At 42.4% G+C, this 26,969-nt stretch overlaps 1 protein-coding gene across 1 annotated transcript in view; it reads left to right on the top strand.

Moving 5' to 3' along the window:
* Nucleotides 1-26,969, top strand: part of PGBD5 (piggyBac transposable element derived 5) — a 313,503-nt gene that overhangs the window by 157,553 nt on the left and 128,981 nt on the right. The window contains exons 2-3 of the mRNA XM_073627538.1: nt 7,064-7,491; nt 17,820-17,954. Coding sequence (XP_073483639.1) covers nt 7,064-7,491; nt 17,820-17,954 — 563 coding nt within the window. The remainder of the gene's footprint in view (nt 1-7,063; nt 7,492-17,819; nt 17,955-26,969) is intronic.

The raw sequence follows: 26,969 nt of genomic DNA, 5'->3' as shown, positions 1-26,969 counted from the left end.
CGGGTATAAAATTAAAAGGAGGTGGTATAAGACAACGGAATTGCTCCACAAATGTATTCCAACAGTCTCAGATCGGTGCTGGCAGTGTGAACAGGATTTGGGTACTTTTCTCCACATATGGTGGACGTGTCCACTGATTCGGCCGTACTGGTGTAAGGTGCATAACGCGACGACTGAGATCTCTTCGCTTCCGTTGGAGTTTTCACCAGCACAGTACCTCCTTCATTTCTCCAAAATTCCCCCAAAAATATACTATAAGTCGGTGGCTTTGCATATGACTAATACTGCTAGATTATGCTTACCAGTCCATTGGAGGTCCAAATTGCCCTCATCAATGAAAGAATGGGTGTCGCGTATCAACCATATAGCAGCGATGAAGGAGCTGATGTACACCACCCAGGATAGAATTTCCAGTTTTTCGGCTACATTGAATATCGAACTCTCAGCAGTATCAAGAAATGATACGAGATAACATTTGACTTGTGTTATACAGCTCTTTACTCCTTTTAGTGGTGGCGACCTGAGGGTATAGTGGATTATAAGTATCATATGTAGCAACCGGGGGTGGGTGGAGAGAGTAGCTGGTGATTATCCCACTCCCTCTCCATACATCCCCCCTGTATTTACCCCCCTATTCCTTCTTTTCTTCCTTTGTGCCCCTTTCACTATATCCTTGCATAAGAAGGGTATGGGGTAGTGAGCTGACCTGGGTGGTCGGACCCTATTTCCATTCCTCTCATGACTTGCAGTACAATCGGAAACTGGATCAAGTGCATTTTTGAAGGACCTACATTCTTAGTAACTCTGACAGGTTTATAATCAACCGGATTATCATTTCTATACAGTGCCTTGCAAAAGTATTCACCCCCTTGGCATTTTTCCTGTTTTGTTGCCTCACAACCTGGAATTAACATGGATTGTTTGAGGATTTGCATCATTTAATTTACAGAACATGCCCACAACATTGTAGATTTTTTTTTTCTTTATTGTGAAGCAAACTACAAATAGGACAAAATAACAGAAAAAGTCAATGTGCATAACTATTCATCCCCCTAAAGTCAATACTTTGTAGAGCCACCTTTTGCGGCTATCACAGCTCCAAGTTGCTTTGGATAAGTCTCTATGAGCTTGCCACATCTTACCACTGGGATTTTTGCCCATTCCGCCTTGCAAAACTGCTCCAGCTCCTTCAAGTTGGATGGTTTGCTCTTGTGAAAAGCAATATTTAAGTCTGACCACAGATTTTCTATTGGATTGAGGTCTGGGCTTTGATTAGACCATTCCAATACATTTACATGTTTCCCCTTTGTCAGAAGAAGCTTTCCTTCTATTCCGGCCGTGTATTTTCGCGCATGCGCGGCGGAACGGTGTTCCGGCGCATGCGCATTTGCGGTTCGGCGCTACGACGCACGCACATGCACACTAGCGCACACCCAACGTGATCCTCTGGGCGGCCTATAAAGGCGCTCAGAGGATCAAACAAGTTGCTGGTTTGTCTCAGCTCCCTGTATTACCTGAACCTGTCTCCTGTACCTTGCTTGACTACTTGTTGTGACCCGGATTTGCCATTGGATTTCTCTGCTTCTCTCCTGGACCTGACTTCAGCTTGTTTATCAGATTTCCACCAGTCTCCTGTGTTTGACCCTCGGCTGTTTCTTGGACTGTCTCCTGTCTCCTAGCCTGACTCTCTGCTTGCACCTGGACTACCCGTGTCTTCAGATACCAACCTGCAAACCCTGCTTACCGTGTTTGACCCTCAGCCTGGTTCTGGACTTCCTATCTGTTGTCCCAGTTTGTACCTCTGTCTACCAGTACCTGCACAGTGGCTCTTCTCTACTACTACTACTAGTGACACCCTTAAACCACTAAACTTTAGCAGTGTGTTTGTGGCCATTGTACTGCTGGAAGGTGAACCTCCGTCCTAGCCTCAAATCACACACACAGTGGTACAGGTTTTGCTCAAGAATATCCCTGTATTTAGCACCATCCATCTTTCCCTCAACTCTAACTAGTTTCCCAGTCCCGACTACTGAAAAACATCCCCACAGCATGATGCTGCCACCACCATGTTTCACTGTGGGGATGGTGTTCTTTGGGTGATGTGATGTGTTGGGTTTGCGCCAGACATAGCATTTTCTTTGATGGCCAAAAAGTTCAATTTTAGTCTCATCAGACCAGAGCATCTTCCTCCATATGTTTTGGGAGTCTCCCACATGCCTTTTGCAAACTCAAAACATGCCATTTTGTTTTTTGCTGAAAAATAATGGCTTTCTTCTGGCCACTCTGCCATAAAGTCCAACTCTTTATGGAGCGTACGGCTTATTGTCGTCCTATGTACAGATACTCCAGTCTCTGCTGTGGAACTCTGCAGCTCCTCCAGGGTTACCTTAGGTCTCTGTGCTGCCTCTCTGATTTATGCCCGCCTTGCCCGGTCCCTGAGTTTTGGTGTGCAGTCGTGTCTTGGCAGGTTTGCTGTTTGTGCCTGTTCTTTATGGTTATAATAAATTTGATGGTGCTCCTAGGGATCATGAAAGATTTGGATATTTTTTTTATAACCTAACCCTGACTTGTACTTCTCAACAACATTGTCCCTTACTTGTTTAGAGAGTTCCTTGGTCTTCATGGCAGTGTTTGGTTAGTGGTGCCTCTTGCTTAGGTGTTGCAGCCTCTGGGGCCTTTCAAAAAGGTGTGTATATGTAATGACAGATCATGTGACACTTAGATTGCACACAGGTGGACATCATTTCACTAATTATGTGACTTCTGAAGATAATTGGTTGCACCAGAGCTTTTTATGGGCTTCATTACAAAGGGGGTGAATACATACGCACATGCCAATTATCATTTTTTTTATTTCTGAAAAATAGTTTTATGTATATATTTTTCCAATTTTACTTCACCAACTTAGACTATTGTGGTCTGATCCATCACATATAATTCAGAGTAAAAAAACATTGAACTAAAGCCTGTATTGTAACAAAATAGGTAAAAAGCCAAGGGGGTGAATATGTTTGCAAGGCACTGTAAATGGTTATGTATAGACAACTCTTGGAAGAATCTATGTATCTTCATGTCGGGTTTATTATTTGCAATCTGTATAGGGCAGCAACTGTTAGTTCTGTCATTTATACATCAATCATCTGCCCTTACGCAAGATGTCCACACACAGAAATTCTGGTGTGTTTTCCAAAGTGATTTCTCAGCAAAATTAGGCAAAGAGATGTCAATCGATGGGCGAGTTTGCTTTGAATATTAAAAATGAATTAAAAAGCGTTTTTGGTTGGCGGTGCTCAGATGTAGTGTAGTTCCACTTTAAGCTTTGAATCTTAAGTTTTATATATTTTGAAACTGCACTTAAAGGTATATAGATGGTTTTCAAGGGCAAATATAAAGTTTTTTGCATACACCAACTCTTTCTGTAATTAAATCATTTAAAAATATGAGCAAAAAATATCCTGACTATAAGAAGAATGTTGTTTTGAACAAATATTAACAAATGTACTGTTCTAATTTTGTTTGGAAAGAACATACGTTCTGTGGGAGTGCAACATCTTGCAAAACATGTGACAGTAAAATCTAAAAAGAGAACATATACTGATATTAAACTTTTTCTCATAAAATATATCTTTGTTAAGTCTTATTATAATTATTATTATTACTCATTACTTTCCTTTATCTTAACCTGCAGTAAATTAAACATTTTATTTTGGATACCAATAAAAAAAAACATAAATTAAACTTGCCAGGAGTCAGAAGGCAGATATGTCTTTGTGTATGCTAAGCTCTACTCTTTACCATTTGTGATTATATATAACATATTGTGCCTCCTACAGACGAATCTACTTTCTAAACATTGATTATAAAATCCTAGCAAAGGTCCTCGCCATGACACTTAACAGTTTTTTTCATTTACAATCGTTTTTATTGGGAAGATCATGAACATAAGTGCAGAAAAAGAAAATGTATACATTGAATAGAAAGCGGTTTTGTGGAGAGGTGTAACAATAATCGAAATTAGCATATACCGGTGTTATAATATATCATTGAGGGAAAACAGTCAAAAAGTATAAATATTAAATTCTAGGGAGATACAAAAGGTGGTAGGAAACTATCTTACAATGATAAATAATATGCAATAAAAAAGGGGACTAATTATATAGAGTTGAAGAGGATGTACCTATACAGTATGAAGAGCGTGATACATGGGTCTGTTGCAAGAGATAGGAGTGTTTGGTATAGAGGTGAACAAGAGGCATATATTTGGTGTAAGAGTGATTGTTTTGCCTGTAGCAAGTGTTACTTTGTTGGCAGCTGCCTGCCAAATTGGTTGAAGAAATTTACAGCTCCAAAAAAATATGTAGAAAGGAGCCTTGTTCTATACACCCCCTGAAACAATTAGGAGAGGATGTAGGATAAAAGGACTGTATTTTGGTAGGGGTCATATACCATCTGGAGAATCATTTTTTTGGGGCCTCCATAATTGAGACAGAACGATTGCTTTTACGCAGGTTGTCAATCATGGAGTTAACAGGTTTTTTTTTTTTTTACCTATCATTCATAGTGATCAAACAAGCTTTGTGCTGGCCAAATCAACATCTATCAGTATTTGAAGAGAGCAGATAATGGCGCAGATGCAAGAGTTTCTCCCAGACCCTAGTGCCTTGGCATCCCTTGATACTGCCAAGGCCTTTGACTCCATAGAGTGGCTGTTTTTGCAACGTTCCCTGAAACACTTTGGCTTTGATTCCAAGTTTAGACAATGGGTACATATTTTGTATGCTCAACCCCACTCCAACTTTTTGATAAATGAGCTATTGCCTCTTAAATATTTAGGGATCTTTATCACAGTGCACCTGCCTGACTTATTAGTGTCTAACATAGCTCCGCTAAAGAATTTTAATAACCCGAAATTAGCGATATGGATCAAACTTTCTCTATCAGTGGCAGGTAGAATAAGTTTAATCAACAGGATTTTCCTACCTAAAATATCCTATGGCATTCCTGTTATCCCCAAATCATTTTTTAAGGCTATGAATTCTCAGATTACACCGTTTTATATGGTCCAATAGCAGATGTAAGCTGGAAACAAAAAACAGGAGTAGGACTTTGAATGAAGTATGTGGTAGCAAAATAAGTTAGATAATGAGTATATATATATATATATTTTTTTTTTTTTTTAATATTTTTTTTGTGAATTATTTGCAAATTTTAACAGACAATACAGAAAGTACCAGTATAAGCATTATCGGTTATAAAAGGAGGACTGGATAATCGGCGGGTGCTGGCAAACATCGAGTCTGCTGTACCCGCCTCTGTGTTCCCGCTGTATGTGATCACAGCAAGCTGCCGGCGACACGCATGCGCGCCCCCTACCCGGGAAAGCCGCCCTGTACCAGTAAAACTGCTATGGGGTAGACCCAGTGGCGGCTGGTGCTCCGATTTTAATTCGTATGGGTTGGTAAACCAACGCCGCCCCTCGGCGGGATACAAGGTCGCCCCCCCCTCCTGGGAAACAGACAGGAATGCGGGGAACACCAGGAACACCCCCCCCCCCCCGCTGCAGGAGACAGATGGCCTCCTTACCTTAAGAGGCTGATGTCCTGGCCGGGATTACTTTGATCTCCCCTCATCCTCCCTCCCCTGTTTGAGCCGAGGAGTGCTGGAAGGCTGAGCCAGATGCTGGATGGTGAGCCATCCCTGGAGTCTCACAACCCACTTCCTGATTGGCTGGGAGGAGAGTCAGCGTGAGAATAGTTAATATTCATTTGCTACTTTCACACAACTGGGTGGGCTCAGAGTGCAGCGTTCTATGCCCCGAGTTCACCCTTTTTTTTTTTTAATCCTCTGGCTCTAATCACATGCGTCAAACCCCCCCTTCCATTGGAATCCATGCCTCTGGCGCCCTGCATGTAGATTAGGGGGCCAGGCGCCCCTAATGGATGGGCTGCCACTGGGTGGACCTGAAGTAGTTAAGCAAGGTAAAGGACATACATTTAGTCCACAGAGTAAGGTGTTCGAGCAAGGTATTACATTTATACTTCACGAATATGTGGGAACAAAGTAATCAAACTTCCTGGTGATAACTCCTTGTAAGGACCTTCTATGCTATGGAAGTCCTGGAGATCTCACTAGGCAATCATAGAAGAAAAGGGGAGAAAGAAGGCAACAGGTGGCTGCAGGGACAGCAGTGTAGCTGCTATGCACTTCGTCACCATTAAAGGTGGCTCTCTGGATGAGGCAGAGAGGAGGGGCAAATGTTGTTATGATCGCCACCTCGCCCAAACAAAAAACACCTTGTATTCACTGGAAAAACAGACGTTCTCTGAATGACGTAGGTGCCAAGCGAGCAACCCCTGTGTTCAGTATACAAATGCAGATTGCTCAAGCAAGCACTTGGAAGATACCAATGCAGATTGTATGTATCATAGGCTACTACAATGTTTTTTTACATCCCCAGCAGCCCTCTCATATATGAATAGTTAGATGCCACCAAGCTGGGCCAGGGTAAGGTAATTCCTAGCAGCCCTGTGATATGAATAGTTAGATGTAACCAGGTTGGATCAGTCTAAGGTAATTGCTGAAGATCAGCTTTAAGATATATAAAACCAGTTTTATGCAGGCATTTTATCAATGAAACCAAGCTTCTTCTGATTGGCTGAGATATAGATTATAAGACCACCTGCCTTTCCACCTTAGCTAGTCAGAGGAAGCCTTGAATTTATTGATAAAAATACAAGGCTTCCTGTGAATGGCTGAGCAGTGTCAGGCCTGACTCAACTTTGTTCTCACAGCAGTCAGGAAGTCTCTGCACCACTTCTAGAACACAGCGATGTATACTGTATGTAATATTCACAGTGGGCTCATCTATTAGTAAAGGAAATAGTTTATTCGGGCCAAGCTGGCCCAAACAATCTATTTAATATGAAAGTAAACCTGGAGTTAGGCTTTAAAATAACAGCCAAAAGCAGAAATTAAGTTATTTACTTTACCTCTTATTCTGTAATATACGTTTTTATTTTTTTAGGATAATAACTATGAAATATATATTTGTGTTTATTTGCAGGACCTACACGTAAAATGCCACCTACTTCCAGCGCAATGGATTTCTTTCAGCTCTTTGTCCCTGACAATGTAATTAAAAATATGGTGACACAAACAAATATGTATGCTAAGAAATACCAAGAGAGGTTTGGATCTGATGATGCTTGGGTGGATGTCACTCTTGCAGAAATGAAAGCTTTCCTGGGCTATATGATATCGACCAGCACTCATCACTGCGAGTCAGTGCTCAGTATATGGAGTGGTGGGTTTTATAGCAACAAGAGTATTGCTCTTACAATGACGCAATCAAGATTTGAGAAAATCCTGAAGTTCTTCCACATTGTGGCCTTTCGCTCCAGCCAAACAACCCATGGGCTGTACAAAATTCAGCCCTTCCTTAATGCTTTGCAGAATGGCTTTGACTCGACTTTCAGGCCTTCACAAACACAGGTAAAACTAGTTTTTATATTATATTTTTTTATAAAATAATCTCACTTTGCAATATTTTACAGTGTTTACCTGAAAACAAAGAAAGCAACATTTTTTAAAAAGGAGGTATGTTTACAATTAAACTCTTTTTTAGTTTGCACATCAAAGCATCAGATTCACTTTGATGCCCCGTTCTAAGTAACACATACCCACCTTTGTTTTTTCCTCTGCTGCTCTATCTGAACACCAGGAAGGAAGAATCAGCCCTGTGTAAGCTCTGAACCCCCATTCAGAGCTTTCAAACGACAGAGAAACCCCATGAACCTCACATTTTGTTTTTGTTATTTTGAGGGCGGGGGTGAACCGTATGGACTTTTGTCTTTTTTGTCAGTCAGCTTAATTATATAGCTATGATAAACCATTCACCAAGCATGAGCACACCCAGAAGTACCAGGTGTTTTACTTATTCATGGTGGCTGAATGGAGCAAAAGAAGGGGAAAGAAACCGAGGAGGGGGACATTAATCTAAACCTGTTGCTTTACATGACAAAATGTATAGTTACTATAGAGTACATGTACAGCCAATATTTATATTGCAACTTACTAATTCTTAGATGTAGTGGCTGCATTTGTTTTCTTTTTTAGACTTTTGTTTCTTTAGTTTTAACTGGTGATCTAGGCAATAAGTCTTTTGTTATTCACCCCCCCCCCCCCAGAGGGGAGGCACTCTAATACAGGAGATGTGTTCCCGGTCAGATCACCAAGGGGAAAAGCCTAAAAAAGAAAGCAAATGATTGGAAAGCTGCAATCTATTAACATTTTGGGTTTAATACTGCTTTATTTAAAGTACAACTAAAGGCAAAACTTTTTTTAGTTTTAGATAGAGTGGAGAGGGAGTAGAATGCTTGTCATAATTTTTGCTGTCTGTGCCCTCATTAGGGAGATTCATTCTCTCTATTTACATATTTACATATTTAGTCAGGTTGAAAAAAGACATCTAGTTCAACCAATTAAAAAAAAATCAAAAAACAAAAAAAAAAATCATACAATTCCATATACACAATCCTTTACCCACAGTTGATCCAGAGGAAGGCGAAAAACATCAGCAGAGCATGCTCCAATTTGCTACAGCAGGGGAAAAAAATCCTTCCTGGTCCACCAAGAGGCAATCAGATTTTCCCTGGATCAACTTTCCTATAAATGTCAGTACCCAGTTATATTATGTACATTAAGGAAAAAAACAGGTTTTTTTTTAAGCAATCTACTGAGCTGGCCAGAATCACCTTTGGAGGGAGTCTATTTCACATTTTTACAGCTCCTAATGTGAAGAAACCTTTCCGTATTTGGAGATGAAATCTCTTTTCCTCTAGAAGTAAAGAATGCCCCCTTGTCCTCTGTGATGACTTTAAACTGAATAAATCAACACCAAGTTCACTATATGGATCACTTATATATTTATACATGTTGATCATATCCCCCCTTAATCTCCTCTTCTCAAGAGAGACCTGTTGGCCATTATTATTGAAAGTAAAAGTAAAAAAATGCCAAATTTTAGGTTGTCACCAGAAAAGTAATAGAGGTGAAATATTCCAATGGAGACACTAGTTCTGGTAACCTGGGGGTCCCCCAAGGAATTCCCTTAATTTGCGGTGATTTCATCTCACTTCCTGTTTGGCTTTGGGACAGGAAGTGAAGGGAAATCTCCACAATGGGACAAAGATGGCAAAACTAAATCTGACAGGGATTATAACCCTCCCTTACTCTATCGAAAATAAAAAATAAAAAATTTTTGCCTATAGCTCTACATTAAGGGATTACTTACAAAAATATCTACCCAATGTTTAAATACCACACTTCAGATGAAAAACTTTTTTTTCCCTGTTTAAAGTCCAGGCCCCATTAATGAAATTCCATTAACAGCAAGTTTCCCGCTTGTCATCTCTCTGCCTACTCACAATACATCCTGACATTAGGTGTGACAGTGGCAAAACACACTCTTGAAGACATCATCTGCTTCACGGCAGCAGGTTTTAATGACAGGAGCTATTGTCAGTAAAAGTAAGGCAGGCCATACATGGGTTGAATTTTGAAAGAATTTTCTTTGGAAAATCTTATCTAAGAATTTGTATTTCGCACCATTAGTGGGCTGCAGCAACAGCTGATTTTCGTGCGGCCAGCGAATTTGAGTAATCGGACACATTGGAAATTTTTTGAAAAACAAATGATTTTCTAATCAATGATGGGAGAATCGTGCAAGAAATGTAATTGAAAAAGAAATGCGCATGTGCAAGAAAAGAAAATTCCCGGAAAGAAAAGAAGATTCTCAACCACAAGTTCTTTCTGTAGCAACATGAGGTGAAATTGAAGGCTTGGTTGGCTGAAGTTTGAAATCAATGGTGGCACCATCGGATCACAAAACGCACAAATTTTCTGATTTTCAAAAGAAAATTCTTTCTTAATTTGACCATATATGGCCAGCCTAAGGTATACTGAACAACTGAAGGTCTGTAACTGCCTGTAAACACCCTGCTAGGAGTAATGGTAGATGAAGTCCTGGTATATTCACATGACGTACCTAGGCTGCTGTATCAGCTGCCGTATCCCTACTAGTTAATAACCATTTTAAAATTTCAAAGGGAGCTCAATGCAGCATGGAAAGGGAACAAAAAATAGTTTTAATTGACATTTGTTTTTAAAAACAAATACACGTTTTTCTGGCTGATTTTAACTACACATTGTCAGGTATTTTATCATTAATTGTCAGAAACCATGAAATCGGGCCGAGACAGAAGTACAGTTAAATCACACTTGTTTAATAGTAAAAAGAACAAACGTAGTCAAAACATAGCCAAAGTTCAGTAACCGGAACGGATAGTCAGCCAAGACAGAAGTAAGGGATCAATGTAGTGGAACAGCAAGCAGGATCTGGAGCCAGAAGGGACGTCAGCAGAGCAAGTCTTGAACAGGATCGCAGGAGATAGTTTCTTGTGATGTTGACCAAGGCAAAGGCAGAGACCCTCTGGACTGGACGGCTTAAGCAGGCAGGAGTGACGAGCAGAATATCATCAACCGCTGAGTAACTGTGGAGAGAGATGGGAGCTGGCAATTAGCCAACAGCTGAGCGGCCAGCTCAGAGAAGGAAGGGCAGAGCCCAGCCATAACATCAATATTATTGACAGTATTATTACTATTGAGTCATAATAGTGTGCAAATTAAAGTAGAACTATAGGCAAAACCTTTTTTTTTTTTAATTTTGCAGAACTTCAGTCATTTTTTTCATCTTTCCATCGAGTAAATCTTCTGCTCTTGTTTTAACTGTGGATAGTAAAACATTTTTTTTCTGCCAGTAAATACCTTCTACAGCCCACTTCCTGTTTTTTGTCTGGGAAAAAAGCCTAGGCTTATGACATCATGCACAGCTCTCTCGCTCACTCTCATGAGAGTTTGCCAGGAAGGGGGGGGGGAATGAGTCATAAGAGGGCCAATGGGAGCTGCAGAACTGGAGGTGTGTGTCTGTGTAAATCCAGGAAGTGAACAGACAGCAGCTTCAGCTGCCCACAGTTAAAATGAATGCAGCCAGGCACAGTGGAAAGAGATCTCTACAGTATATTTGGCAAGTACAGAATCGCAGTATATATAAAATAGTATGCAAAGTGGTTGGAGGGAAGCTTCAGAATGGCAAAGGTGTTTTTATTACAAATTATGTGAGCGGGGGGGGGGGATACCCAGCTCCCACTTCCTCCCGGCGCACCGCGGCACCGGTAGGGAGATCACCTCTCCCACCTCCCTCTCTGCAATCATCTGGGACACGTTACAGGCCCCAGATGAATGCTTGGCCAGCCACGGCGCATGGCTTGTGCATGCGCAGTGGGTGCCCGGCTGTGAAGTCAATGCCGGTGCTGCAGAGAGGAGGGGAAACGAGCGGGACTTCGTTCCCCAGCATCGCTGGACCCTGGGACAGGTAAGTGTCCGATTATTAAAAGTCAGCAGCTGCAGTATTTGTAGCTGCTGACTTATATTTTTTTTTTAAGCAGAACTCCGCTTTAAGGGAGGGTTATAACACCTGTCAGATTTTTTTTTCGCCATCTGCGTCCCATTGCAGAGATTTCCCTTCACTTCCTGTCCCATAGCTAGGAGGAGTCACTTTGGGCAGGGGACCCGAGGAACCCAGAATCCCTTGGAGACCTTGTTTCAGTTCCCCATGCACCTCCTATGTCTAAGTCACCCTGTGTCTATTAGGGGCACAGGGTGATGAGAACCCCAGTCTGATCTGTACTAATTGGACTCACTGTCAGGGCTGGGCTCAGCCTTTCCTTCTCAAAGCTGGCCGCTTTAGCTGTTGGCTAATTGCCAGCTCCTATCTCTCCACAGTGACTCACCTGTTGATGATATCCTGCTCGTCAGTCCTGCCTATTTAAGCTGTCTAGTCCAGATGATCTCTGCCTTTGCCTTAGTCACATCTCTAGAGATGCTTTCCTGTGTTCCTGTTAAAGACTTGCTTGGCCGACATTCCTTCTGGCTCAAGATCCTGCTTGCTGTTCTACTACGCTCATCTCTGGCTCCCTGACGTTTTGGTTCCGGTTCCTGAACTCATTTTGACTACGTTTACTTTGTTTACCTTTTATTATTATTTTTTATTATTTTTATTATTACTAAACAAGTGTGATTTAACTGTACTTCTGTCTCAGTCTGATTCATAGTTTCTGACACTCACTGTACAACTACACTGGAACGGTGTGTGTGTGTTTATGTACCTGTATTTGTTCTATTTTGTCTATCTGCCTTGGGAGCAACCTATTATGGGATGTATATGTCTATGTAGATTAGCTGTAAGAAGGGAGGGGTGATTCCTCCAATAGCTCTCCCTGCTAATTGAATAGTCTACCGATGAGAAGTTTAAATATCTCTGTGTGCCTGTGTTCAAATAAACAGTTCATGTTCAGCAGCCAAAACAAGTACTGTCTAGTTCTTAGTTGTCAGCGGTTGGAATATCTGATATTCAGACTGGAAGGAAGTGGTATATGATGAAAGCACTTAAGCAGAGTGTGAGATGTTTCGTTACATTGGTGGCAATCAGTGTGACGCTTCCTGCAGTCTGGGACATCCAAACCTCCACCTGGATCCAAGATCAGGATAGCAAATTTCGGTCACCCCAACGAAGATTTGGATCTGGTATCGGAGTTCCCGGGGCTGCTGCGGATCGTCCTTTCTGCATACTCCCAGGCCTGAGTCTGCGGATGAATACCTGGAGCTCAATCAGGAGATTCAGGTAGGACCCTGGATTGGAGCCCTCCAGGTCGCTAGTATGCAACAGGGCAAGTGCTTTCCAACCCCAGAGCAATGGGCCAGTGACCAGCGGGCATTGCGGATGGCATTCCTGCGAGAGCGGCCCCAGGAGCAATGGGTGACTGAGTTGGACAGGCTGGTTCAGAAGGAGATGGAGCTGGACAGTCGGTATCAGGCTCTGCAATGGCACACAGAGCAGGAATATTTAGGGGAGATAACAGAAGGCTCTCTGGAGGCGGACTTGGATTGCTGTGGGAGAGCCTTACCGATTGTTTTGTGTTTTTGCGATGAAGGGTAACCTACCCTTGAGGTCCTGCAAGAATACAGAGAGGCTATGCTCGGCCTTGTAGGGCTCTCAGAGCTGGACTATTTGCTAAGGAAAGAATAGCATCTGCAAAGGGCATATAGAAAACTGCTAGAACACGTTCAGCAGCATACCTAAGAATCGGAAGTGCAAACTCTGGGGATTGCCGTCTCCAAAGTTGGAAGTGCTGACAACAGGGCAGAGCTCTGCTAACCTCTGCTCAGCACTGATAACCTCTTCTGGGTTCTACAGACAGGAGTTGGGGAACCTCTATCTCCAGATACTGGGGATTTAAAAGACTTCTCTGCTGAGGAAGGACAACCTGGTGAGCCTCCAGCAGAAGAGTTGGCATCAGGGCCAAACACCTCTGAGCTCTGCCCAGCACCAACAGCAGCTTCAGCCTCCCTGAGAGAAGAGGCAGTCAGACTTTCTCCCACAATACTAACAGACATGGGATTTTCTGCCAGAAGCATCTGTGGAGTTACCAGAAACTTCTCCAGCTGAAGTGCTGACAACTGGGTCCAAGATTTTTGCCCCACACCTGCGGCAGTTCTGGAGGCCCAGGGTGAGAAGATGGTCACTTCTGAGCAGCAGTTTAAGATCCAGGGGGAGAAGGGAGAGGAGGTGTTCGTCCTCCCTTCCCAACAGTTGGCCAGGGTGGAGGAAGTGATCTTTCCTCCCCAGCAAAGATTAGTGCACCTGGGAGACAGTACCAGAGACATGTCGTCCCAGCAGCCAGATGAGGGTAAGGGAGATGGAGCAGCCAGCTCCCCTTCCTAGCAGCAAATGGCACCCTAGAATGATGCCACCAACCCAGCAGAAGAGCTGGCAGCAGAGCAGAGTGCTGCTGGCCTCTGTTCTCAACTAACAAAAGATGAGGTATCCACCTGTATACTCCAGGGATGCTGGGCAAGTGGCCCAGATCCCCAACAGCATGATGAAGTGTCTTCTTTCCAGTGGCTGAAAGGACTCCAGGGAGAAGGGCCAGTCCACACTTCTCCCCAGCGGCGGGTATGTTCTCAGGGGTAGAGGTTGGCTGGGTGAGTAATGCTATATTTGGGAAAATGTATTTGGGGTACTGTGTGGATACTGGCATTGGGGGACTGGGAGTCACTTGTTTCAGCTCCCCATGCACCTCCTATGTCTAAGTTACACTGTGTCTATTAAGGGCACAGGGTGACCGAGAACCCCAGTCTGATCGGTACTGATCGGGCTCGCTGTGCAACCACATTGGTATGTTGTGTATGTGTGTGTGTGTGTATATGTGCATGTGTGTGTATGTATGTATATGTGTGTGTATATGGATATAGATATATATATTTATATATATTCTCATACTATGGTGTGCTCTGTTGGGTCATTTGGGGTGTGGCTGTATTCCATTGTTCTATTGTGTCTGTCTGCCTTGGGAGCAACCTATTATGGGATGTATATGTCTATGTAGATTAGCTGTGAGAGGGGAGGGGGGGAATTCCTCCAACTGCTCTCCCTGCTGATTGGACAGTCTACTGATGAGAATATCTCTGTGTGCCTGTGTTCAAATAAACAGTTCATGTTCAGCAGCCAAAACGAGTACTGTATAGTTCTTGGTTGTCAGTGGTTGGAATATCTGATATCTATTATCAGACTGGAAGGAAGCGGTATATGACGGAAGCACTCAAGCGGAGTGTGGAACGTTTCGTTACAAATACTTTTTTCAAGACACTATAAAAACTGACAAGCATTCAAATCACTCTCCACTCTATACAAAACTAAAAAAAAATAAGTTTTGTCTTTAGTTATACTTTAACTCATGACTGACACAGTTGTACTTTTAGCTCTCTTGGTTTTAGGTTAGTTTTAGCATTCACAGATCACATAGATCAAAAAATAGTTGTTTAGTTTTATATTAGTGCTGGTGAGCTTAATCGCCCACTGGCTCCTTCTTCTCTTCTCTCTTTTTTTTTAACACACTTCAACTGTGGGATCTCATTAGATCTTATTATTGTTGTTCCCAACTTTGGGTTCCCTGACCCATTATCCTGTCTAACTCCTTCTGCTACATGTTCTGTAATTTAAAACAAAAGATCCTTTGGAAAAAGTGGTACTACAGCAGAACAGCTGGGAACTCAAATGCAATGTGCTTTACACTACTTTGGATCTACATTGTGTAACTTTGTATGTAGGCTTGTGAAACAGGGCAAAGGAGGCACTTTGCAGAAACCTTTTGGAGCTGGTTTTTCAATGGCAAAAAAGTAGAAAATGCAGGTTTTCTAACATTGGCTGCTATTACCTTCCAGTTAAAGTCTGGCAAGTGATTTCCCATATACATTTGGCCATTGTCTGATCCAGTGAAAAAGGCTAATCTAATGCCCGATCAGCTCTAATTCACTCCTTCTTCCCCTTCTAGCTATTTTTTCTGCTGATATTTTATTTCTATTCTTTTTTAATATTAGTTCCGATTTGTTTTTATTTTCATTTGTTTTGTTTCTTATATGTGTTGCATAACAACAAAATGTGCAAGTTGAAAAAAAAGAATGCTTTTTTTTTTCTTGTGTACGTAACGTTTCCATGTTTTATTCAGGGAACATAATTATAGTGTAATTTTTAAAGGGGACATGTTATAGAATAAAATGTATGCTTTTTGTTTACTCCAAAACGACTTTTTTTTTAAAGTTTGCTGAAAACAGGAAACACACATTTTTTTATTTTGTTTATGTCCTTTTTGTCAAACAAAAGTGGAGAAGGATGTATTTCTTTTGTTATCAAAGGCTCTGTTCACACCTAGGCATTTTTCTGCTGTAAGCATAACCAGAACTAAAAACGACCAACAAGACAAATCCCATTAACTTCAATGGCCCCTGTTCACATCTGAGCATTTTGTCATCTGAAGCAAAACACCTGAAGTTCAAAGTACAGGAGCTTCTTTTTTGGCCGATTACAGGCGTTTTCTGCTTTTTACATTGGTGACCTTTTGACCTGTACAAAAGCGCAGCAAAATCACTGCAAAAATCACGTGACTTTCAGCCTGAAAACAAAACACCTAGGTGTGAACAGAGCCTTAAAGTGGTTTCTAAACTCAGAAGTTTTTATTTATTTATTTTTTACCTTAATTCATTCCTAATTAATTCTAAGGTAAAAAACAAAACAGAAAAATCACTACCTTTCCTATGTACTGGCAGTCTCTAAGCACTTACCTGCCTCCTGTCATTGCTCCAGCACTGTCTCGGCTGCAGCATGGCATGGCTCCCCTCACTTCCTGGTTTTACAGGAGACAGTGAGGGCAGCAGAGCCATTGGCTCCTGCTGCTGTCAGTCAAAATTCTGTGGGGGCTTACCGGTGCTGTGTGGGTTTATGGTAGCACATGGGCCAGGTCAGGAGCACATGCGTATGGATACCCCCTTAACACGGGGCCTGCTAAGGAGGCACCTGAGGAAGGAAGAATGGACAGGGCCGACGAACTGCCAGAAAAAAAGGTAAGGGACATCTCTGTGCAATATCATTGCACAGAGCAGGTAAGTATAACCTCTTTTTTTCTATTTTAACATAAAAACAAAACATCCTTTTAATGTAATTTGAAATAGAAGGTTCTTTGGGAGAAAAAAATAAGTCAGTAGTTACAAATCCTGTAGCTGCTGATTTTTAAAAAGAGGACACTTATCTGTCCCGGGATCCAGCGCCATCCTCACCTGGGCTAGTTCTTCACAGCATCCTAACTGTGGGCAGCCAGCAATGTCGCTTTCAGCTTCACAGCGAGTTGTGCTGCTCTTTGTGCTGCTCTTTGAATGGTCCCCAAGTCTTCTGGGACCTATGACGTGTCCCAGAAGACTGCGGTGAGGGAGGGGGAGAGAAGGACTTCCATTCGGATCACCTTGACAATCTGAGTGGAAGTGGGAGCGGGCATTGTCAAAATTAGATACCCGCTCCCCCTCCCAAAAAATTATATGCAAATGTGCAGAAGAGGAGGGGAGGAGGAAATTCCTCTTTTGGGTGGAGTTCTGCTTACAGTAATGCAAAGTTATTGCCAAATAAACAGTGGAAATTTAAAAATACCTGTGGTTCATAAGAGGTATAGAGTACAAGAATTTAAAGCCTAAGTGTAAATCCTTACATATACTCACTGAAATGACTAGCCCCAGGTGATACACAGGGATGAAACAAATCCTCCTCCATAAGTTGTATCTGTCGATATGCAGTCCCCTCTTCTCTACATCCTCTTAAAACACACAGATAAAAGGCTTTTTCTTACCATTAGAAGGCAGAGGACGAGGATCTGATGTCACACACACTGCACAACTAGAGCACAGAGCTCGGTGAAACCTGAATTGAGGGAATGCACATACCCCACCGAACACAGAATCATAGGGAAATTTACACAGCTGATGCTGTCATTTGCCTGCTGTGTGCTGAATGGGGGGGCTGTCGCTTCAGCATAGACTATTATCACTGACTCATGCAGATAACAGAGGGAAGAGACAGCCGAGAGAAAAGACAGTGCTTTGGATTGGGTATATACTATAGAAAGATATGCTTTGTTTAAAGGTTTACGAGCACTTTTAAGTGGCTAATAAAATATGGCACAACAATCGTAAAACTATTAAGACTTTAGATAAACATAACTATTTTTCTCTTTTATGCTTTCTGTTTTCTTGGTGTTTATATCCCTGTTGGAAAGAAAATGCTCTATTTGAGCTGGTGACCACTATAATGCTGTATTGTTTACGCTCTAGATTTAAAAGTAGAATGTCCATGTTATTACATTCCTTTTCATGTTTTTCAGGTGCTTCATGAACCTTTAATTGATGAAGATCCAGTATTTATTGCTACTTGTACTGAACGGGAACTTCGTAAAAGGAAAAAGAGAAAATTCAGCCTTTGGGTTCGACAGTGTTCTTCCACAGGCTTCATATGTCAGGTGAGTGGTTTGCCTAGTGTATTTTAAAGTGTCATTAAACAATATCCTTATTCTCCAAATATAATCCATACACATTTCCCAGCAAACATGATACTCTTGTATGGTGATTGGTCTACTCCTGGCAGACTATTCCCCCCCCAAGGGTGTTGCTGAGCAATATACTATTGAGGAGGCTTTTATCATATGTGGACTCTTTTCTTGCCTTTACAATACGCCGACTATTCCTGTCACAAACATCCCAGTGTTTAAGGATGCGATGGACAAGAGACTGTAAACTTCTTCTTGGTCCTTATTTTCCTTAGGATACCCTGCCCTGCAATCTACCATTGCTGTCATGTACATTTGCCAAACTTGGGGGAGAGAGCCAGGGATATGGCCAAGACACCTGTATCCATCCTGATAGATAATTCAGTTTTGAAACAATTATAACTAATGCATGTTACCCTGCCTTAGGCTGGATTCACACCTATGCATTTTTAGTGCTTTTTTGCATTTTTAGTGCTTTTTGCAGATTTGCACTGCAGAACGTCTTCTATAGGGAACCATGTTAAATAGACTGTAGTGCAAATATGCAAAAAGCACTAAAACTGCATAGGTGTGAATCCAGCCTAACTGATGGGCTTATGAATTTCATACGTATATTCAGAAGGAGTGTCCTGTCTGTTCATATGCCACGAGCTCTTTGGCTTACATGTTGGTCTGCAGAACAGAGGTGCAAAAAAAAAAAAAAACTACTGTGAATGCACTTTGATGGAGAATGTCTCTTTGATGCCTTCCCGGACAACTTTTTTGCAAATTCTTTATTACAAAAAGAGGAGGTAGGCTTTCTGGCCTCTGTGGACATCAAGGGTGCTTACTTACTGTACATGTTCCCAATTTTTCAGCACATTAATGCTATTTGCATTTTGCTGTGGGTACACAACACTACACGTTCTTTGCCTTTGGTCTGTCCACTGTACCTCAAGTAATCATCTAGGTGCTAGCCTCTGTGGTTGTTCTGCTGTGTTAATTGGGCATTTACATCATGGAATAGTTGGGCAACCTCTTGCTAAGAGAACAGTCATCTCAAACCCTTTCTGCTAATGTCCATAAGATGGTTCAGACTCTAAGGTTCTGTTGGATCCTAAACCTTCAAAAGTCCACACTGGAACTGACACTTGGAGCATCTGTCTTCGCCTAGATACTGCTCAGTCCCAAAAGACAAACTCTTGACTCTCCGGTCTCAAGTTAAGACTCTGCAGTCAAGGAGCCATTCAACTCTCCATTTTGCATGTGAGTTATGTGCTTGATGGTCCCATATTCTTGATTCCACTCCAGACTATTACAAGTCAATATTCTGGCTGTGTGGGACAAAGTACACTCTCCGGATTCTGAATTTGGTTAAAGGTGTTGTAAACCCTTGAGATTTTTAACCTTAATGCATTAAAGGGAAAACCTTCTGTAGTGCAGCAGCCCCCCTGAGCCCCCCTTGTACTTGCCTGAACCCGATCTTTCCAGCGACAGGGACGAGCACAGCAGCTCCGGCCGCTGTCTCGGGTCCTCATTGGATAGAGTGATAACAGCAAGAGCCATTGGCTCCCACTGCTGTCAATCAAATCCAGTGACACGGGAAGCGGAGGGAGGGCTGAGTCCCGCTGTCTGTCAATGGACGCAGCAGCAGGACTCGGGTGCACGCCTGCACAAGTTCCCCCATGGAAAGTGGTTCTCTGTGGGGGCACTCGAGAGGTTGTGGAGCCAGGAGCGCCGCTGGGGGACCCCCGAAGAGGAGGATCAGGGCCACTCTGTGCAAAACCCTTGCACAGAGGAGGTGATTATAACATGTTTTTTTAAAGAACAAACAAAAAACAAACCTTTACAACCCCTTTTAACACCCAGAAGCAGGTTGTCTCTGGCCTGGAGGCTCACAAATTCAGTCCTGGAGTCTGAGAATTCTTTCCATTGGTCTCACAATGGATACCATCTATCATGCGATGCTTACTTATTCAGACAATGGCATAGCACCAGCATAAGTTCATTATAGGGGAGGAACCCGAAGTCTTGCAGCTTTATAGAAAGCAGATCAGGCTCAGTCAACAACGTCTGGAGTCAAAAGTGATGGTTCAAGACCCCTGTCACAAGTGGGCAATAACATACTCCCAGCTTCATCAAAAAAATTTGCAAGTTTGTCCCCAGGTCCAGTGATCCGCTAGCCAAAGCAGTGGACCTGATATACACTATTCCTCCTTTAAAGCTCCTTCCTTGTCAGCTCTGCAGAACAGAGACAGAGGGCATTCTTCTGACACTCATTGCACCGAACTGTTCCAGACCTAGCCTGGCGTATGTCCCAGTGGCGGCTGGTTCTCAAGATTTTTGGGGGTGCAAACTAACTGAAAAATTCTGAAAAATACTGAAATAAAAACATCATATGCAGCCAACTGTGCCCATCATATGCATCCCACTGTGCCCATCATATGCATCCCACTGTGCCCATCATATGCAGCCACTGTGCTCCATCAATTGCAGCCTTTGTGCCCATAATTTCCAGTCACTGTGCCCACCTGCTGTCTGGCTGGTGCTTACCCCATCGTGGTGGTTGGTCAGGCAGCAGGTCAGGCGGCGAGCTGTGGGACGTGTAGCGCAGCGATGGATGCTGGACTCCTCCGTGAATGTCTTCTTCCTATTCATTTGCTTTGCTAACACACCTGGGTGCACTGCAAGCACAATGGTTTGCGCTCGCGGTGCACCTTTTTTGAAGCCTATTAGAGCCTATGGCTCTAATCGTGTGCTTCAAACACACACCCTTGCCACTGTAATTCAGGCGCCTGGCACCCGAAAAGGGGCTGAAAGCCTGAATGGGGGTGGCTACAGCGGCCGTGGTTAGATCCATGCAATGCATGAATCTATCCATAATACACAGAGGGGATGGCTGGAGAGAGGGGGCAGTGTGTGAGCACCCCTAATGGACGCACTGCCACTGGATGTCCATACCTAACCTGACTCCTGGTAGACTCTTTATGGACTCTTTCTGTTCGCCCAGATCCTTTGTTTCTGGTTAGCCACCCTGCTTCACAATAGTTGCCTTTATCAGCATCCTAAGAAATAAGGGTCTTCCTGATTCTGTTATTTCTGCTCTCTAAAAAGCTAGGAAAGCCACCTCTCACAAGGCGTACCATCACGCTTGGAAAGTATGCTTTGTATAGTGCATGCAATGAAATTCCATCCCAGGAAATACTCCTGTTTTTATGATCTAGCTATCCTGTGAAATTGCTTCTATGGATTGACCTGTGTGAGAAGTAATGTAGTGTCTGTCCCAGTGGTGCTGAAAAGGATTGGTGAGAGATATAAACTTATGCCCAGGCATACTGAACTGAAATGTTTCAGATATTACTCTAGCGCTGCAACCTGTTATATTATACCCTCAATTCCTATTCCAGCACGTTAGGAAAAAAAAGGGGTAACATACATGTCCCAATATCTCTCTACTGCTGTAGCCTAGATAAGGGACTTTTAATATGGTCTATGAATAGTAAGCAAGTTGATAAGAAAACTGCTGTTTCTCTGAATACCCAACCTGATTTAGTAAGCTTATGGAGGTTGATGCTTGATCTCCTGATATTCAGGAATGCACACTTCTCCTCACATATACTTTTTCATCAAAATAAATATATTTGGTAGCAAGACTTGTTAACCTTGGTAGTGGATGAAAGGTATTCCCTGAAACACATTTTGATCACTTTCCTAGTTCGATAACTTTAAATTGGTCGCTTGGACCCCCACTTCCCCTGTGGAATATTAGCCCCTTATGGTTTTTCCTTACTCTTGTTTTGGATTCAGAACAAAGTCTGAATATTGTTATATCTACCTGATCAGATTGTTGAAAATATATATGAAGTGTACACTTCTTGAGAAAATCTCCCCTGAGACAGGCTCAGTGTGAAAATCATTTCTGAGTTTATTTCTGCTTTTTTGGTTAGTTTTATACACTTTCTGTTAAGAATACAGCATATGCAAAACATTTTGTTAGCCCAGGTGACTGTTTATGCCATTTCAAAATTCCACTTGGAAAAAAAAGAGTATATTGGTGGTTTAGGAGACTTTTAAGTCACAAACTCTTTGGACACTTATGTTCAGGCGATGTACATACGATGGGATTTTTCAACAACAAAATCGTGGATTTTTTTCCGAAGGATGTTGGCTCAAACTTGTCTTGCATACACACAGTCACACAAATGTTGTCGGAAATTCTGAACGTCAAGAACGTGGTGACGTACAACACGTACGAAAATCCAAGAAAAATAAAGTTCAATAGCCAGTGCGGCTCTTCTGCTTGATTCCAAGCATGCGCAGACTTTTGTGCGTCGGAATCGTGTACACACGCTCGGAATTTCCGACAACAAGTCTTGTTGTCAGGAAATTTGAGAACCTGCTCTCAAACATTTGTTGGCGGAAATTCAGCCAACAAATGTTCTATGAAGCATACACACGGTCGGACTTTTCGACAACAAGCTCACATCCAACATTTGTTGTCGGAAAATCCTATCGTGTGTACGGCCCATTACAGTTAAAGTGGTAGTAAAGGCATAATATATATATATATATATAGATATATATATATATATATCTATATATATATATGTATTACCTGTAGGTACAGTAAATATCTCCTAGACATGAACCGTTTAGGAGATATTTACTTTAGCAGTGCCGGTGATGTCACCGGCGCATGTGCACTGCGCTCTCAATGGATGGCATGACATCCATAGAGAGCCATGCCGCGGCCCTGACTCCCAGACGCATACACAGGAGTGACATCATCGCGGCTAGGCCAGTCAAACGGCCGCAGCCCACGAACCCGGAAAGAAGACCAGGTGAACATGGGAGCCCTCTCAGCGGTGACGACGAGGGGTTTGTTTTCAGGTAAGTCTTTCATAATTTGTTAGTATGCGATGCATGCTAGCACATTATGGCATTAATTTGCAGGGAGAAGATTTGTCATTTGTGTATACGACGGGCGTCAGGTGGTTAAAGGCAGTTCAGCAAATTTAAATAATGCAATCAGTGCGGTGCTAAAAATTAAAACAATTATTTTAACTAAAATAGTGCCAGGAATTATTGAAATAAGCTAAAAAAAATGAATTGCAAATTAAATAATAAATTTGAGAAGAGTATATCTAAATTACAGCAACAAACATGATCGTGAAATACTCAATTAGTGATATTCTAATAGTAAATTAAATAAAACCAACAATTAGCTCATAAAAAGAAAAAATACAAAAAAGAAAAAATAGGAAAAAAAGGAAAAAAGAAAACTAAGGCAATGTCCCAAAGTGATCCTTAAGAAAATCCATAAATAGTGTGCCTCCACAGGAGAAAAGATGAATTGCAGGAGAACAGAAGCTGTGACTCCAGTCTTCCTAATACGAATTAGCATGTGTTCAGGTCAACACCCAAAAGTGAGGTAGCTTGCTTACCAAAAAGCCATGACTGCTGCTAACAGTCTCTCCCAGCACAAGGAATTATGAAAGTCTCCCCAGAACTTATTTCTCCAAGTCAGCCGTTCTTTCTATTCATACTCAGAAATAGAAAATAGAAACTTCCATGGTGCAGTATATCAATTCAATCTTATTTATTAAAAGAAAGATTTGCACTTACAAAAACGATGTAACATCAGGAGCGGTAAAGTCTCGTGTAGAGCTGTGGTGTCTATTCGCTTCTCCCTATTCCCAAATCGTTCATCTCACCACTGTCGCGGAAGGCTGGCATGATGGCGTTACCGTCCGAGGCTCCACCCTCTGTCAACTTTAAAGTGGTTCTAAAGACAGGAGGTTTTTGTACCTTAATGCGTTAAAGTAAAAAACTTCTGCTAGTTATCCCTCCCATTCCCCCACCCAAATACCTGGAATGATTCAGCACTGTGCCCATCTGGAGCAGCGCTGGTTCTCTCTCTCCCCTCTAACAGGCTCAAAGACCACAGCAGAAGCCATTGGCTCCTGCTGCTGTTTGGACGGAGTGGAGGATTGGGCTGAGCCGCGTTGTGTGTGTCAGTAGATGCACACAGCCTTGCTCAGGAGTGAGGTGCGCCACCATAGGAAGTCGCTTACTGTGGTGGCTCACCAAGAAGAGAAGGAGCAGAGAGTACCGGCGGGGGAACAGGGCCACTTTGTGCGATACACCATTGCGCAGAGCTAAGTATAACATGCTATTTTAAAAAAAGTGTATGTATGTATGTATGTGTGTGTGCCTGCCTTTACAATCACTTCTGTCTGATGTCTGATAACATGGTCAAATAATCCCAGTCCTGTAGCTCCAATATTTTGTTTGAACCAGAAGATCCCAGCACTGCCTGCAAGTTAGCCATATTTCTGTTTTCTCATAATTTTTTATGACAGAATGCTATTATAGCATCTAAGTAAACTGAATGCAGCAGCTAATGACCGATGAATGTGTCAAATTGTGCATAGCAAATTCGCCTGCTTACATTTGATGTTTGACTTGGTTAATTCAGTACTCAACAATGACCCTGGGTCAATATTAAATACTAGTTCTCAGAAACCTGTAAGCAAATTCATATAATGAATGTGTACAATAGTTGTTTAGGGCACTTTATGGATCAGATTCAGACTTGTAATCTAGGTGCACTTTCCACTGTGCTAGTTTGCTTTTAATTTTGAGCGTAGCTTAGTAAATAGACCGGTATATTATATTTTACTTGTTTTAACCTTTTTTTTTTTTTTTTTGCATTTTTTTTCCTGGTTTCTGGCTTAGGCCAAAATGGTCTCATACATCCCCTAGGGTTTTCATGGACATTTTTTTTCTTTCATCTGGAAGAGGGGAGAAGAGGCTTTTTCAGCTAAGCACACCCTCTTGCATGCATGCCTGAGCTAAGGGAGAATGGATTCCAGAAAGTAAATGCTACATGAATCATCTGCTCTTACTCAAGATAGCCGTTTCTAAAAATGCTAGGTGGTGTTTTTTCAAAGTGTTTTCTCAGCAAAATAAAGCATGGAGACATGGATGGATGGGTTTGTTTGCTCAGAATATTAAAAATGAATTAAACAGTATTTTCTGTTTGTGGTGCTCAGATACAGTTTAGTTCTGTTTTAATACTTATCAGTCTGCAGGCACTTTTGAGGTGTTATTTCTTTTGTGTTATAGAACTATAGTTTGATAGAGGGACTAGAAAATGTAATGCTAAAGAATTTGGTGTTCACAGGGCTCTTTTTCTCAGAGAATAGGTGCAGGTACTCTCCTTCAGAGTCACCCATTGTCTCCACCTCCGAGCACCCCCCCTTGCCTCCACCCCCTACCCACCTTTGAGCACTGCCCCTCGTCTCCACCCCCTACCCACCTCTGAGTACCCCTTTTAGAGAATACAGAACCAAGAATGATTTTGTGGTGCTAAAAAATTTGTATGGCATTTTGCTAATGATAAGCAAAAAAGATCCCCCCCTAGCAACAGTTCATCTCCCATCAGAAATAGATCCCAGCAACTATAGATGTCTTCCTGCAACAAATGATCCCTTCCTGCAACAATAGATCTCTCCGAGCAACAATTTACCCCACAGCAACATTAGCTCTCCAAGCAGCCTGCATCAATAAACTCTCCAGCATCCATTGCCAGTGTTAGAGGTGCCGGAACTGCATTCTCCCCATGTTCCCACTGATAAAAAGCACTGGGTGTTCATATGTATGAAAAACAAAGCATTATATCAAAACTATAAAATACTGTAATTCTTCTTATGGTTCAAATTTTGCAACATCTGCTATAATATCTACAGTATCTCACAAAAGTGAGTACACCCCTCACATTTTTGTAAATATTTTACTATATCTTTTCATGTGACAAAACTGAAGAAATGACACTTTGCTACAATGTAAATTAGTGAGTATACAGCTTGTATAAATTTGCTGTCCCCTCAAAATAACTCAACACACAGCCATTAATGTCTAAACCTTTGCCAACAGAAGTGAGTACACCCCTAAGTGAAAATGTCCAAATTGGGCCCAAAGTGTCAATATTTTGTGTGGCCACCGTTATTTTCCAGCACTGCCTTAACCCTCTTGGGCATGGAGTTCACCAGAGCTTCACAGGTTGCCACTGGAGTCCTCTTCCACTCCTCCATGATGACATCACGGAGCTGGTGGATGTTAGAGACCTTGCACTCCTCCACCTTCCTTTGAGGATGCCCCACAGATGCTCAATAGGGTTTAGGTCTGGAGACATTCTTGGCCAGTCCATCACCTTTACCCTCAGCTTCTTAAGCAAGGCAGTGGTTGTCTTGGAGGTGTGTTTGGGGTCGTTGTCATGTTGGAATACTGCCCTGCGGCACAGTCTCTGAAGGGAGGGGATCATGCTCTGCTTCAGTATGTCACAGTACATGTTGACATTCATGGTTCCCTCAATTAACTGTAGCTCCCCAGTGCCGGCAGCACTCATGCTGCTCCAGACCATGACACTCCCACCACCATGCTCGACTGTAGGCAAGACACACTTGTCTTTGTACTCCTCACCCATGCACGCTTCACATCATCTGAACCAAATAAGTTTATCTTGGGCTCATCAGACCACATGACATGGTTCCAGTAATCCTTGTCCTTAGTCTGCTGGTCTTCAGCAAACTGCGGGCTTTCTTGTGCATCTTTAGAAGAGGCTTCCTTCTGGGACGACAGCCATGCAGACCAATTTGATGCAGTGTGCGGCTTATGGTCTGAGCACTGACAGGCTGACCCCCCACCCCTTCAACCTCTGCAGCAATGCTGGCAGCACTCATGCGTCTATTTTTCAAAGATAACCTCTACATATGACACTGAGCACATGCACTCAGCTTCTTTGGTGGACCATGGTGAGGCCTGTTCTGAGTGGAACCTGTCCTGTTAAACCGCTGTATGGTCTTGGCCACCATGCTGCAGCTCAGTTACAGGGTCTTGACAATCTTCTTATAGCCTAGGCAATCTTTAGGTACAGCATCAATTCTTTTTTTCAGATCCTCAGAGAGTTCTTTGCCATGAGGTGCCTTGTTGAACTTCAAGTGACCA

Source organism: Aquarana catesbeiana, linkage group LG04 (assembly GCF_042186555.1).
Source record: "Aquarana catesbeiana isolate 2022-GZ linkage group LG04, ASM4218655v1, whole genome shotgun sequence".
NCBI lineage: Eukaryota > Metazoa > Chordata > Amphibia > Anura > Ranidae > Aquarana > Aquarana catesbeiana.
This window is presented reverse-complemented; position numbering and strand designations above follow the sequence as displayed.